General features: G+C 40.2%; 1 protein-coding gene across 1 annotated transcript; it reads right to left on the bottom strand.

Annotated features, from left to right (window-relative positions):
* Positions 1-2,095: 2,095 nt before the first annotated feature.
* Positions 2,096-10,099, bottom strand: snw1 (SNW domain containing 1). The gene is made up of 14 exons (XM_005724865.2): positions 10,002-10,099; positions 9,368-9,521; positions 9,072-9,233; positions 8,724-8,819; positions 7,956-8,062; positions 6,959-7,063; positions 6,615-6,684; positions 6,445-6,510; positions 6,233-6,349; positions 6,002-6,143; positions 5,309-5,411; positions 4,470-4,587; positions 4,163-4,326; positions 2,096-2,950 (listed from the first exon to the last, which is right to left on the bottom strand). The coding sequence occupies exons 1-14, from the start codon at positions 10,013-10,015 to the stop codon at positions 2,758-2,760; spliced, it is 1,611 nt and encodes a 536-aa protein (XP_005724922.1). The 5' UTR covers positions 10,016-10,099; the 3' UTR covers positions 2,096-2,757.
* Between the last annotated feature and the right edge of the window lie 2,455 nt (positions 10,100-12,554).

Here is a 12,554-nt window from a genome sequence, read left to right as displayed (position 1 = left end):
TCCACCACAGCATTTCAGTCAGTCTGGACTTTGACTGGGGCATTGCAACAATTTTTCTAGGTTTGCTGCTGTGCTCGGGACCATTATACTATTGCATGACCCAGACGTTACCTGTGTGCAGATGGGACACAGGTAACGTCTGTATACTTTGATTTGGTTTATAGACCAAATCAATGACTGCAAGGCCCCCAGGTCCCGTAGCTGCAAAACAAACCCTCATCATTACACCTCCACCACCATGTTTAACACCTGATATGACGTGTTTGTGCTGATATGCTGTTTGCTTTATTCAGATGCAACTTTGCAAAGCCTAACTGTGCTAACATGTTCTTTTTTTGTGAGAAGCTTTCTCCTATCAACCCTCCCAAACAAGCCACACTTGTTCAATCTTTTTCCAGTTGTACTGTCATGAACGTTAACGTTTATCATGCCAACTGAGACTGTAGAGTCTGAGATGCGGCTCTTGGATTTGCTGCAGTTTCTCTGAGCATTGCACCGTCTGACCTTGGAGTGGATTTACTGGGACGATTGTGTCATTGTGCTCAACCACGCCTGAATGCTTCAGACCGACAAACTGCTTAAACTGCTGCTTTTACAGAGGTGCTCACACTTAACATCCTCTTATGGAAGCGGTGAGGCAGTACTTAGCTTTTCATGGCTGCAAAGACTTCAGTGAAAACTTTTTTCTTTACAACTACATATGCAGTTTGGATCGTCAGTGCCATTCCTACTATAGATGTAAATGTGTACAATGGTCTTGTGTTATTTATACCCTTAATATATATCGAGTATCATTTCAGGATCTGTGCTCAGTTGAAATATTAAATAGAATAGGAACAAGCTTAAGGGCTGAGTGCAAATTTGTCATCTCCATTTAAATTCTGGCAGACAAAGCAGGTTTTAAAAGTTTAAGCAACTTTAGGTTTTATGGAAATGGTGCAAAGTGTTCCTTTAGGGCTAGGATCGAAAAGCTTAGTTGCAATTTAGTGGGGTGGGGGCTGTGACTTGGAAATTCCTTGAAACTCACTGTATTTGTTAATGTTAGGAAGACTTAGTCTGCTTTGAAAACGAAAGAAATAGATTCAGTCGTGTTTGGCTTTGGTTTATTTATTGTGTACTAAACAGTGTATGAAGTAAATGTACAGTAGTACGCCCTTTCCTTGTGACATCTGCACGTACAATAAAATGTTATCACTGGCCTGCAGGCCACACTACACCCGTCTTTAAAATGAATTACACTTGGATATCCTAACTTGGTATTTAGAGGTCTTCAGTTTTGGAATGACCTTTCCAATAACCTCAGGTTTGCATCAGTATCTGATCTTTCTCACGTCCAACAGAAAACATACTTTCTTTAAAAAAAAAAAAAAAGCCAGCTATCCAAAGTGGCTGTACGATAGCTGATATTTGATTTGTTATATAAACCTGCGAGTACGACCCCAGGAGTGCATAAATACAGGACTAAGTATTATTGCAGATGACCTTCAGCTCAGCAGTGAGCTGCTCACACTAAGCCTCCTGTGTAGCTGTGGCTTAAGGCTATAATTTCTCACCTGCTGGTAAAAAGATGTGCAACATAACAATCACATTCAGAACCGTGCATGAGTCAATACCCACAAACAGCGCCCACTGAAGAACAGTCTTGTGCATGTAACCACTGTTTGTCCCTTTTCAAGCATCAGTGGAAAATGGCATGGTGCAAAGATTTTGGAGTCCACTGGGCTGTGTAATGCCACGCTGATTATTTTCCAGAGCCAGGGAAAATAAAACTGTCAGGCTGCATAAATCATAATTAATTGTAATTAATTGAACTAGTTTTAGCCTAATCATCACATAAATCGCACAGCCAATTTCCAGTGGGGGGGAAAAAGCCCTGAAAACTACTCACACACTGTAATTGATGGCTTTGCTGAATGCATTTCAGGCATTTAATCATCTATGTAAATGGGCTGCATTACTCAGGAAGTGATTAAAATAATGGAAATCTACTATGTACAAACTATGCCAATTACACAACTAATGGACTTCCCACTATGTTGGAAAAGTTTAGAATAACTGAAGCTTAACCGGACTAAAAATAACTGACAAGGAAAGACAAGTCAAACTTGTTTACTAATTAAAAAAGCAAAGCAGTTACACACGATATGAAACTCAATCCATTGGTAGTAATGTACAAGAACTATAAATTTGGCTGGATTTATATCTTCTAGATACATTTAAGCTGCTGTACACATCTGCCATAAAATAGGGACTGTGCTCACAAATGTACGAGGGGTTTAAATAAAACACTGTCATAACAAACAAAAGGAGGGAATGTGAGGAGAAAGTGAGGAAAAAAGGGGGTAAAATACTGAGGAATTCCTGTTGAGTTTATTCTGTAACCTTCAGCATTACAGGTTTATAAAAACAAAAGCAGACAGTGACTAAAATCGACATTTTTTCCAGGGTCAGTTATCACCATTCCCAGCCACATGTGAAATGAAAGAGGTTGCACTGTATAAAGAGTAATGTTTCAGATGCGGAGCCCACTCATACTTTGCCTCACAACAAATGCTCAACATGGGTTAATGAAGTCTAATAGACAAAAAAACAAACAAAAAACAAGCGTTTTACACAGCCTTACACCCTCTTTCACACTGAAAGAAGACATCAATCTTAATGTCCAGTCCTGACAGATACTTGTATACCACAACACCCCTCAACCGCTGAGGGGATGCACTGACTCCCCCTCTGTATGAGAAGTGCACCGAGCTGCTCTCACTCCTTCCTGCGCTTCTTGTCGTGGTAGTCATCCTTGGAGCGGTTGCTAGTGGATGGCCTCTTAGAGCCGCCGTGCTGCTTGGCTTGCTCCAAAAATTTATCCAGACCGAAGGGATCCTCCTCAAACTGAACAGGTCCTTCGCGCCTCTGCCCGTGGTCGGCGCCTGAGAACTCTTTGTCTGGGGCAAACCTGAAAGTGGACAGGAAAATAACTCATTACCAATCCCTACCTGATCTGCAGGTTATTAAACGGACTCACTGACAAGGGGCAGAACATTTTGAATGAGAAGAAAATGACCCTGAAAATATCATGGAGCAAATGTCTCTGGTAAGTCAGTCAAAAACTGTTTTCAACATTCTGTTTTGCACAATGGTCTCGCACCCTGTGGCCAACCAAACACTCCTGAAGCACAATGACAACCTGGTGACTAAACATATGGGACAGGCTATGCTCGACTAGCCGAGGGTAGCACTGCTGCCTCAAGGACGAGACTTCCTGCTGGGATTCATGTGAATGCTTGTCTCGTGCCTCAAAATAAAATTAGAATAACCTTGAAATTTTTTAGGTCTTTGTCATTTAAAAAAAAACTAAAAACATAGATACTCCCTTGGCAAAAGGGCGCAGGCTTAGCCACCTTGGTAGCAGCCTAATTAACAGTTACTATGCTTAGATTCCACACATTTTCAAACGCAAAATTCAAACAAGACAACAGCGACGACTTCAAGTTATTATAAGTGAGAAAACTGCTGGCGATGTGAATTGACCAGCTCCGGGAAAAATCAACTCCCAATGCGAGCGACTGAAGGAATTACCAATGAGAAGGCAGGATACCACTAGCTGACATATGACCTGGTATAAAAAAATATATATGACAAAGTTGTCTAGGTAACCGGAGCCTGGAATGTCTGCTAGCAACAAACCGTCAGCACCAAACGATGCACAATGAGCGACCCACGTCCTGTCGGACGGAGCGTATTGGAATACCAAATTGTATCCATGGCAGAAAGCTCTGAAATAAGGTTCACATGAGGAAGTATGATCACACATCTGTCACTGTGTTCCTGAGTTATGTTGTTAATTACTTGCTGGAACAATACGACATCCAAATAAAGCTGACACAGATACCACCACTTCAGCTTTTTTACCCTTTTAGACATATTAAACATATCTCTGAAAGGACCTCATAATGAGAATATGAATATATTAAAGTAAGTCCAAGGTGTTCTTGATTTATTGTGTCCAGTCCTTCCTTGGGTCACTCTAAATTTTGGATGTGTTGTCAACACATTATGTTTATCTTAAAGGAACATTTTTGTAATCATTTTCTTCCCAGAACAGTTAAAAAGGTGAACAGGTCAAATAACGCTGTCTGAAGAAAAAAGAAAGAAAAAGTCCTCATACCTGTTGTTGTGCATGAGTGAGTCCAAATCATCTGCGTAAGCATCTTTGTCTATATTCTTGCTGGGCCTGTAGATGTTGGAGGCCATATCTCTGCCACTGCGGAAAGGCTGGTCATACACGTTGTACGTCTCATCTTCACCACCAGCAAAGCCACTGTCCATACCCTGAAAAGAAAGAGGGAAAAAAGAAAGACTAAGATCCAGTTTGATCTGGAACTGAAACTTTCAGCTACATTTATCTTCACAGCAAAAAACCCAAGATGTGAACGCTGGAAGAGTGGAACTAAAAACGTGAGACTCATTCCAACCTTGCTCTGATTGAAGAGTCTCTGGTCATATTGCGCCTCGCTGGAGGAACGAGGATTGGGCTTGCCCAGAGCGATGAGCTCACTGACGTCCCTGTCCTGATCTCTCTGCAGCTTCGACCTGGGACGCGGAAAGAGGAAATCAAAGGGATGTTCAGCAGAAATCAAAGACAAGATAGAAGAAATGACTCATGGAAAACTTTAGAGAAAGTTTACTTTAACTTTCTTTAAAAGTGCTGTAATAATGTGAGTGCTACAGCTTCAAAAATTTAAAGAGAATAAAAGTGTCATTTCAATGTCATGTTATATAATACATAAAAATTTATTGGAAAAATGCTGGGAGAAACTTGCATGAATGCTTAAACTCTGTATCCTGGCCTTAAAGCTTAAATATATATTGAAATGTGAAGTTTTTTTATTCAGTTCTTGGTGACTTTAACATCTTGATTGTCCTTCAGCAAACAGTCATCTCAAAGTGAAGTGAAAAGTAATTTTAAGATAACAAGGTCTGTGCTTTCTGACAGCTGGAATTGTGACTGTAATGAGTTCTCCTCTGAATTTCACTTTCTTCCCTTCTCCACGGACCCACAGTTCCATCAACTGACAACCTGACGTGCAGAACACATGACTTAACACACAAATGCACACTGGCGGCGCATCCCCCATGCACAAACAGTCTGTGGATCCTGAGCGCGCTGCTGGATCCTGCTGCGTTTGTTCAGTATTAGCTCTAGCTCCATGAATGATTCAGCAGTGCGGACTGCATTCGTGTGTGCGTGCGTGTTTAGAGGGAAAGGGTGGTTGAGTTCACATGCGGTGCGTTTAAAGTGCGTGTCCAGCACCTCTTATCGGGAGCAGCTCTGGAAATGTTCCTGTCGTGCTGCCTCTCTTTCCTTCTGTCATGGCGGATCTCGTCACGCTCCCTGGCCTCGCCGTCCTCGCCACCTGCCGCGAGAGATGGACGGATGGGAAGAGGGAGAGAACAAGGTGCAAAGAAAAAACGAATAATAAAGAAGAAGAGAGAAGCAAGGGGTACACATGAGGTGAAATGGTGCAACAGAAGTGTGGGGTGAAAAGAGCAGGGGAACAGGGCGGGGCAGAAAGAGAGAACAAGAGAAGGTTTTATAAGTAACCTTAGAATATTTGAATCAAAATCACAGCTGATGGATGAAGCATTTACCACAGCAAAAGTTCTATTTTATAATCACAGTCAATGTCCTGTAGCTAAACAGTCATTCAAGGCGTAAAAAAGAAGAAGAAGAAAAAAATAGACACGAAACATTGATTTTTCCTCTCAAAAATATACGTGAATTATCAGTGGGGAAGCAGGAACATCATTTCACAGCTTACTGGTCCTGTCAACACTGGCAGACTGAAAAATGTTGTCATGATTTATGCCGGTCATGTTCCCGATTTGGAAGTGGTGACAGCACTGATAACAGAGTCCGCTCTACTTGCTCAGAAAAGCCTCACACAGATACATCCATGAATATTAAGTAAACTTTATATTCCTGGCTCTTATCTTCAGGGCTCACCTTTGTCACCGTGACTTTTGATCCCTGCCCTGCGATCTCGAGCCATTTGGGCCAGCTCCCTCAGCTTCTCCTCCTTCTTTTCCTTCTCCTTCTGAGCCATCTTCTTCTCTACCTGAGCTCGCATCTCCACGGCCTCTCTGGCCTGCAGACATAATCAGCATTTAAATATAACCAACGAACGATCACTTTAAAGCACAACCTTTCAGATTCCCTTTGACAATCATGTGTTACCTTTCTATCAGCAATATAAAGGGCCTCAGCCAGCTTGGCAAAGTTTTCATTGATGTGAACCGTTTGAAGACCCCTCCCATCAGCAGCCAGACGTTTGTCGAGTGGGATGGTGTAGCCCTGAGCGACACCAAGCATAGTGAGGAAAAAAAAGTGGGCACACACATGTACAAAAACCAAAACCGACCCAATAACTATTTCAGATGTCATGTTACCTTAGCGTTCTTCCAGTTGGAGATGCACGGTGGAATCTTCCACTCTTGCTGCTCCTTGACCGTCATCTGTAACAAAACTGAGAAACTGTCAAACATAGTGCAAGCAACTTGATTTAGGATGCAGCGTTAAAATGACTGAAAAGCCGGACATCTGTTTGAGCCAACTCTACCTTTCTGCTTGGAGAATGCATCACAGGGGCAGGGGGAGAAGGCGGTCCACGAGGAATCTTCTTGTTGATTCTGAAGCACGAAGAATGATAGGCAAAATATTTTAGATGTTTAAAAAAAATTAATCCTGTAAGACTTTTTAACACATTTTACTTGGAAGTCCTCATTTACTCCTTACTTTAAATTTCTAGGGTGATCAAAACACCACACCCACAAAAGGGACACATTCTACAAAATAAACATCTAGATATCATAACTATGTATTAAAGTGTCCAAACAGACATTAAAGGTTAAATGAACACATTTCAAATTACATAAATTAATGATGGAGATAATGTTTACTTACTTAAAACGTGGAGGTTCCATGGGGTCTTTCTGCATTTCCACCATGCGGATCACCCTCTGTTTGGCCCCTGAATTAAATGCCACTCCCTGTTGGGACGGGGTGTACCTTGAAAAGAGGGAGAGGATGAGGGGAAAGTGCCAGACAGACAAAACTTTATCCTAACCCACACTGACATCCATTAAAGCTAAAAATGCAAGCATGTAGTTGCGCGGCAGCAATAAGAGCTTTCTGAATCCTCCAAATACTTCAATAGTTCATTTAATAGCCCTTTAAACAGCATCCTGTATGAAAGGAGAAAACATAAAGCTATCCCAGTTAGTGATACACCATTTGACCATTTATATAAACAATTAACATAACTGACAAAGTGGTGCAGGTAATGTGAATGATAATTGTAAGTTAATCTTCCATTTCATGTCATGAGTTAGTGATATATTTTATCAGTTAAACTCTGATCATCACATTTTTCTAATAAAAAGCTTCTTGTTAAGTTGTTGCCTTGCATGAAATACACAGATCTATGCATGTTCTCAGAATCACGAGTCAGACTAATTGATCAGTGTGTTCAAGGTTCTGCATAATTCTGCTTGCACCCGTACCGTCTGTTCTTGTATTGCAGCCTTTAGGATGATCAGAAATTAATCAATAACTAACTAAACTAATACAGTCTCAGTGCAAAACTCTGGTTTTGTAGACTGAAATTCAAGTGAATCCAGAGGAGAGCTGCATTATTAACAAAGAGGTAATTTGGGGGGATGATCTGAATTGATTCCTAGACTTGAGTAGTTATGTTAGCTAGTTTACATCATTAGCTTACTGTTAATAAGCTATACCCAAAAGCTGTTGTACCCACGTTAAAAGAATCTAAGAACAGGAGTAGAACTGAAAGAAGGCCTCAGGTCCATGTACTACAGAGCACTACAGAAACTAGAAGTCAACTTTCCGACCCTCCTCCCTGACCGTGTGCAGTGTTGATAATCTTCTGACTAATACATACCTGATGTACTGTGCAGGAGCTTGTTTGTCTGCGGCTCTTACAGGCATGGCAGCAGCGATTTTTTGAGACACCTGCTTCTCCAGGGCTGTACGGGTCTTCTCTGTGAGCTACAAAAGGATGATCATGTTTACATTCCAGATTCAAGAAAAGCACATGTCACATGACACAAGAGAAACTGTACTTCTCAAACATGTAGTAGTAAGAAAGCATCCTGACTGGAAACAACATAAACTGATGAAGGTTGAGCATGGTGCAAAATCGGGAGATGAACAATCTCAAACAATTGCAGGCTTTGATCTACTGAGAATCAGTAATATCTCAAGTACACTAAAACACTACAGCCTGAACTGTCTTTTTATTTTCTTTACTTATTTATTCATTCATTTAGGTCTTTATGGTTTAGTTTGCAGGAGGATTAAATAGACTTGAATCAGTAATTTTGTTAGACAACCTTGTATTTCACAATGACAACTAAAACGAATCTTAAAGATAAGCAGTCATCCTGGTGTCCAACACTTCTTACTAATTAAGTTTAAAAAGTCTAAATACAAAGTTGTCAAAACTAATTATGACAAATTGTTTCACTCGCTCAGCAACTTTACTGGGACAAAAATATACGTTGTCCATTTTTTCTTTGACATCATCGATACCTCTGAAAAGCACTTTGTGACGGCTTTATATAAAATTTTTACTTCTTTGGTAAATGGTTCTAAAAATGACAAGTGAGCACTCAAATCTAAAGTAATTCTGAGGGCGACGTGCTCTTACCTCTTGTATAGCCTCCTCATCTGGCTTCTGTAGTCCTGGAGCATCTTCATTGAGAACTTCCTTTGGAAGCAGGTCTGTGTATTTACTGAAGATCACCTATAATCATGAAAAATGAAACCAATAAAGGAATACCACTTTTTAAAATGAAAACAGAGCCAGAGATGCAAATAAACTAAAGCCTAAAAGTCATTTTCTGGCCATGCGAAAGCGATGTACATGACAGGTTTTATTCAGGCCTTAAAAGAATTGCTGATTTTTATATTATGATTTAAAGACAAATTCTTGGATTGTATGGATTGTATTGAGAGGATCCCTGCTAACTGTCGAAGGGATAAAATGCCCATATACCTTATCCTTTCCCTGTCCTTGTCTGGCAATGGCATCATATTTAATCTTTCCTTCTGCATCCACTTGTACTGCCAGGGCATTTGATGTCTTCTTCTTTCTACCCATCTCCAGAGGAAACTGAGCCACATGGATCTCTGGGAAAGCACCTCCATCTCCAAAGTCCTGCAGAAACACATATTTTGCAGTGAAAACTCGGGGTTGATTTCATCTTCAACCCGTAGAGGTTAGACAAAAAGGGACCCAACTATAAGCGAGCCAAACAAGAAACCTTATCCCATACGAGCAAGAGGTTTTACCTCGAGTGAGCGAGGTATCCAGCCTTTTCTGTGTCCATAAGGAGGGGGCTCTCTACGGGATGCAATCAGGGCGGTAGAGTAAGACTTCTGGGCCCGGAGCTTCTCCTCTGCCTCCAACTGATCTTGGGACAGCTGGGTCGGCGCCGGTAAAAAGCTGAACACACAGGAATCCTCATGTAAGTCTCAAAGTGATGAACAGTAACACAGGCGCTCTAAGCCCTGGCTAGCATTAGCCGCTAGTGACAACAAGTAGCTTCGAGGTTAATTAAGACACTCGTGTGTCAGTTCAAATAGCTAATGATCAAGGTAAGTTAAGAGAAAACGTTAAAGAAGCAAGCTTAAACACGTGGCTGCCTAAACTACGTCTACACAACGAACTACATCATATCGTGACCACAACTGCGTGCTGATAAGCTAGCTATGCTAAATGTGGAACTCGCGACATTTTTACTTGCTAGCCGTAGCCGTTGGCATCGACTAAATCAGATACAGAAACGACAGCGTACATACCACACATATCAGTGTGATACATTAATCCTAGTCTACACACCAGAAACCAATCGGTTGAATCGATATCTTATTTCCTAACAGTTTTGCAATTTATAACTACAAAAGGCTTTGTCGTGAAGCTCACCTCGTCAGAGACATCTTCCCGTTTCTTCCTAAGCAATGAACTGCACATGCGCGAAGACAGAGCAGACATGCGCAGAATAGAACCGACGACAACCACCAGAAACAAGAAACGTTCTGGACAAAGTATATAGGTGGAAAGTAGGCAGGGGCATTTGTAAGGTCTAGGAAACGATGGCTGGAGAAAGAAGAGCAGAATTCTTCATACTTTTAAGTTAGAAAAGTATCATGCAAAATTGAAAACAATTACTCATTTAAGAATAGAAGAAGTGGTAACTGATAACTAATTCATGTTCATCCTATTATATAAAAAAAAACTTTATACGCAGTGATGCTCTGACCTTTTTAAACTCTTTACAAAACACTCCCAAACTGGAAGGAAGGTGAGGATTTATGTGACACTATCTGTCAAAAAAATCTGTGAATAGTATATAGTCATTGATCAATGGTATTTGATCAGTGGTTGTTGATCAATGGTCATGACAATGTGCATGTTAATGATTAAGGAACTGACCTCACAGCCCATTGTTTATTCAGTGGGCTGGTTTCAGTTATTGTGCAAATGTACTGTTTATAATGTTGGGGAAGCCTGCAGTCAGCTGAGACTGAAGAAGTCACCTGGATGAGTGATGAAACGTTTCTCCCACTGAAAACACTTTGTCCAGATGAACAGATTCAACCTTTTGGGATCTATAAGAAGGCTGAAAAATAACAAATGGGACAGATAGCTTGTCATCTGAGTTCTATAAATTATTTCATCCTCAGTTGATGCATTACCCTGGCGTATGACTCAAGGATTAATTACTCTAATTCCCAAACCTAAAAAAGATTTGCGTTTTAATAGACAGCTGGCGTCCTATTTGCTTATTGAATAATAATTACAAAATTGTGGCCCTTGTCTTTGCACAGAGAATCAAACCAGTGTTAGAGTCAATAACTGATGAAGAGCAATTTGGCTTTTTACCTAACAGACATATTTCCAATAATATCAGGCTTATTTTGGATATGTTGAATTAGTCATACCTAATTCCAGATAATGGCTATATTCTGTTTTTTGATTTTTTTTTTAACGCTTTTGACACGGTTGAACATCAGTTTTTACATCATTCACATAAAAGCCTTGCCTTTTTGTAGTTATATAACAATGCCAACTGCTCTATTAAGCTTAAACATGGGTCATCAGCCAGATTTAATGTGCAACGAGGCATCGGACAAGGCTGTCCAATTTCACCATATCTTTTGCTTCTTGTTGCTCAGCTGCTCTGCTCACATATAAAATCAAGCAACTTACAGGGCATTTCTATCACTAACATTTCTCATTGATCAACTTGCTGATGACTCAACTTTGTTTTTAAAACATAGCACAGGGATTTCTTCTGCAAGTATTTTGTTAGAATCATTCTCTAAAACTTCTTTTGCCTTAATCTTGAAAAGTTTGAATTATTTTAAGGAGTGTTTAAGAAGTGTTTTATTTGGAACAACAGTTATATTCTCTGTAAAAACAAATCATTTTTTTTCCAGAACTGGTTTGATAACAGTCTCATGGCAAGCCAACTATTTAATCAAGAAGTGCATCTGTTTACTTATACTGAATTTTTACACTACTATAAAATTCCTCTTTCTCTGAAATAATTCTCTGTTGTTTTTGACGCTATTCCCTCAGGATTGTTTTCACTTCTTTGATGTGTAACAGGAAATAGAGCCCAGCTTCTGCCTCCTCTGGTCTCTGGAACTGAAATTATTCAGACTAGTTTTCTACCCTTTTAACCACCTAAAACAAGAACCAGACAACTCAGAATCTGTTTCTTCAAGATGTGCTGTTCATGCTTTTATTTTTGGTGGTTATTTCTTGATTTTATGTTCTTAAAAATTGACAGTAGGCTTTCTAGATCATGTAGTAACAAAGTGAATAGAAAAAGGTCCTCCTGCATGCTAGATTTATAGAGTCCTAATGCAGTAAGTGAGACAGTGTGCGGGAGTTATATTTACATTGTTGTGAAAATACAAAACTATACTCACTGCCTTTATAAGCCATCTGTATGTTTTTTTTCAGTTGGTGTTGTAAGTAATACTCGCAGCTATCAGTGGAGTCTCAGGCAAGCCAGTAAGTGCAGACAGATCAGATTGTAACTTGCTGCAAAAAGCATTTGGAGATTCTGTATTGAGTGTACGTGCCAAGCATCAAACTGAAGGGCTGAAAAATGAACCCGGCACAGACGTGTCAAAAACTGCAGTTCCTGGCTGTGAATCAAACCCCACAGATGCTCCTGTTAAAGTGCCTACATTTAAAGCAAGTATTTCTTGCATGTTTTATCCATTTAATTAATTAAATTTAATTCATTGCTAAAATTCACAACTTCATTAGCAGCTTGGCTGCTCTAAATGGCAGGTGCGGGCATATGTGGCTGTCGATGGGAGCTTTCTGCAAGGCTTTCTGCTGTGCTCCAGTTTTGGTGAATTGCACCTTTCTGGCTCCAAAAACGCAAGTTAGCAAGTATTTAAACATATAACAGAAATCACGGAGGCTATTTCCATCTTTTATACCCTACAGTCAATG

This window comes from Pundamilia nyererei, unplaced genomic scaffold (genome assembly GCF_000239375.1).
Source record: "Pundamilia nyererei isolate P.nyererei 1_Seehausen unplaced genomic scaffold, PunNye1.0 scaffold00013, whole genome shotgun sequence".
Taxonomy (NCBI): Eukaryota; Metazoa; Chordata; class Actinopteri; order Cichliformes; family Cichlidae; genus Pundamilia; species Pundamilia nyererei.
The sequence above is the reverse complement of the archived record's forward strand: the minus strand, read 5'-3'. Positions and strand labels throughout refer to the sequence as shown.

Coding starts and splice junctions, on each gene's coding strand:
- snw1 (XM_005724865.2), bottom strand. Junction 9,234..9,367: donor GGATACCTCGCTCACTCGAG/GTAAAACCTCTT, acceptor GTGTTTCTGCAG/GACTTTGGAGATGGAGGTGC. Junction 4,588..5,308: donor AGAGCTGCTCCCGATAAGAG/GTGCTGGACACG, acceptor TCCGCGTCCCAG/GTCGAAGCTGCAGAGAGATC.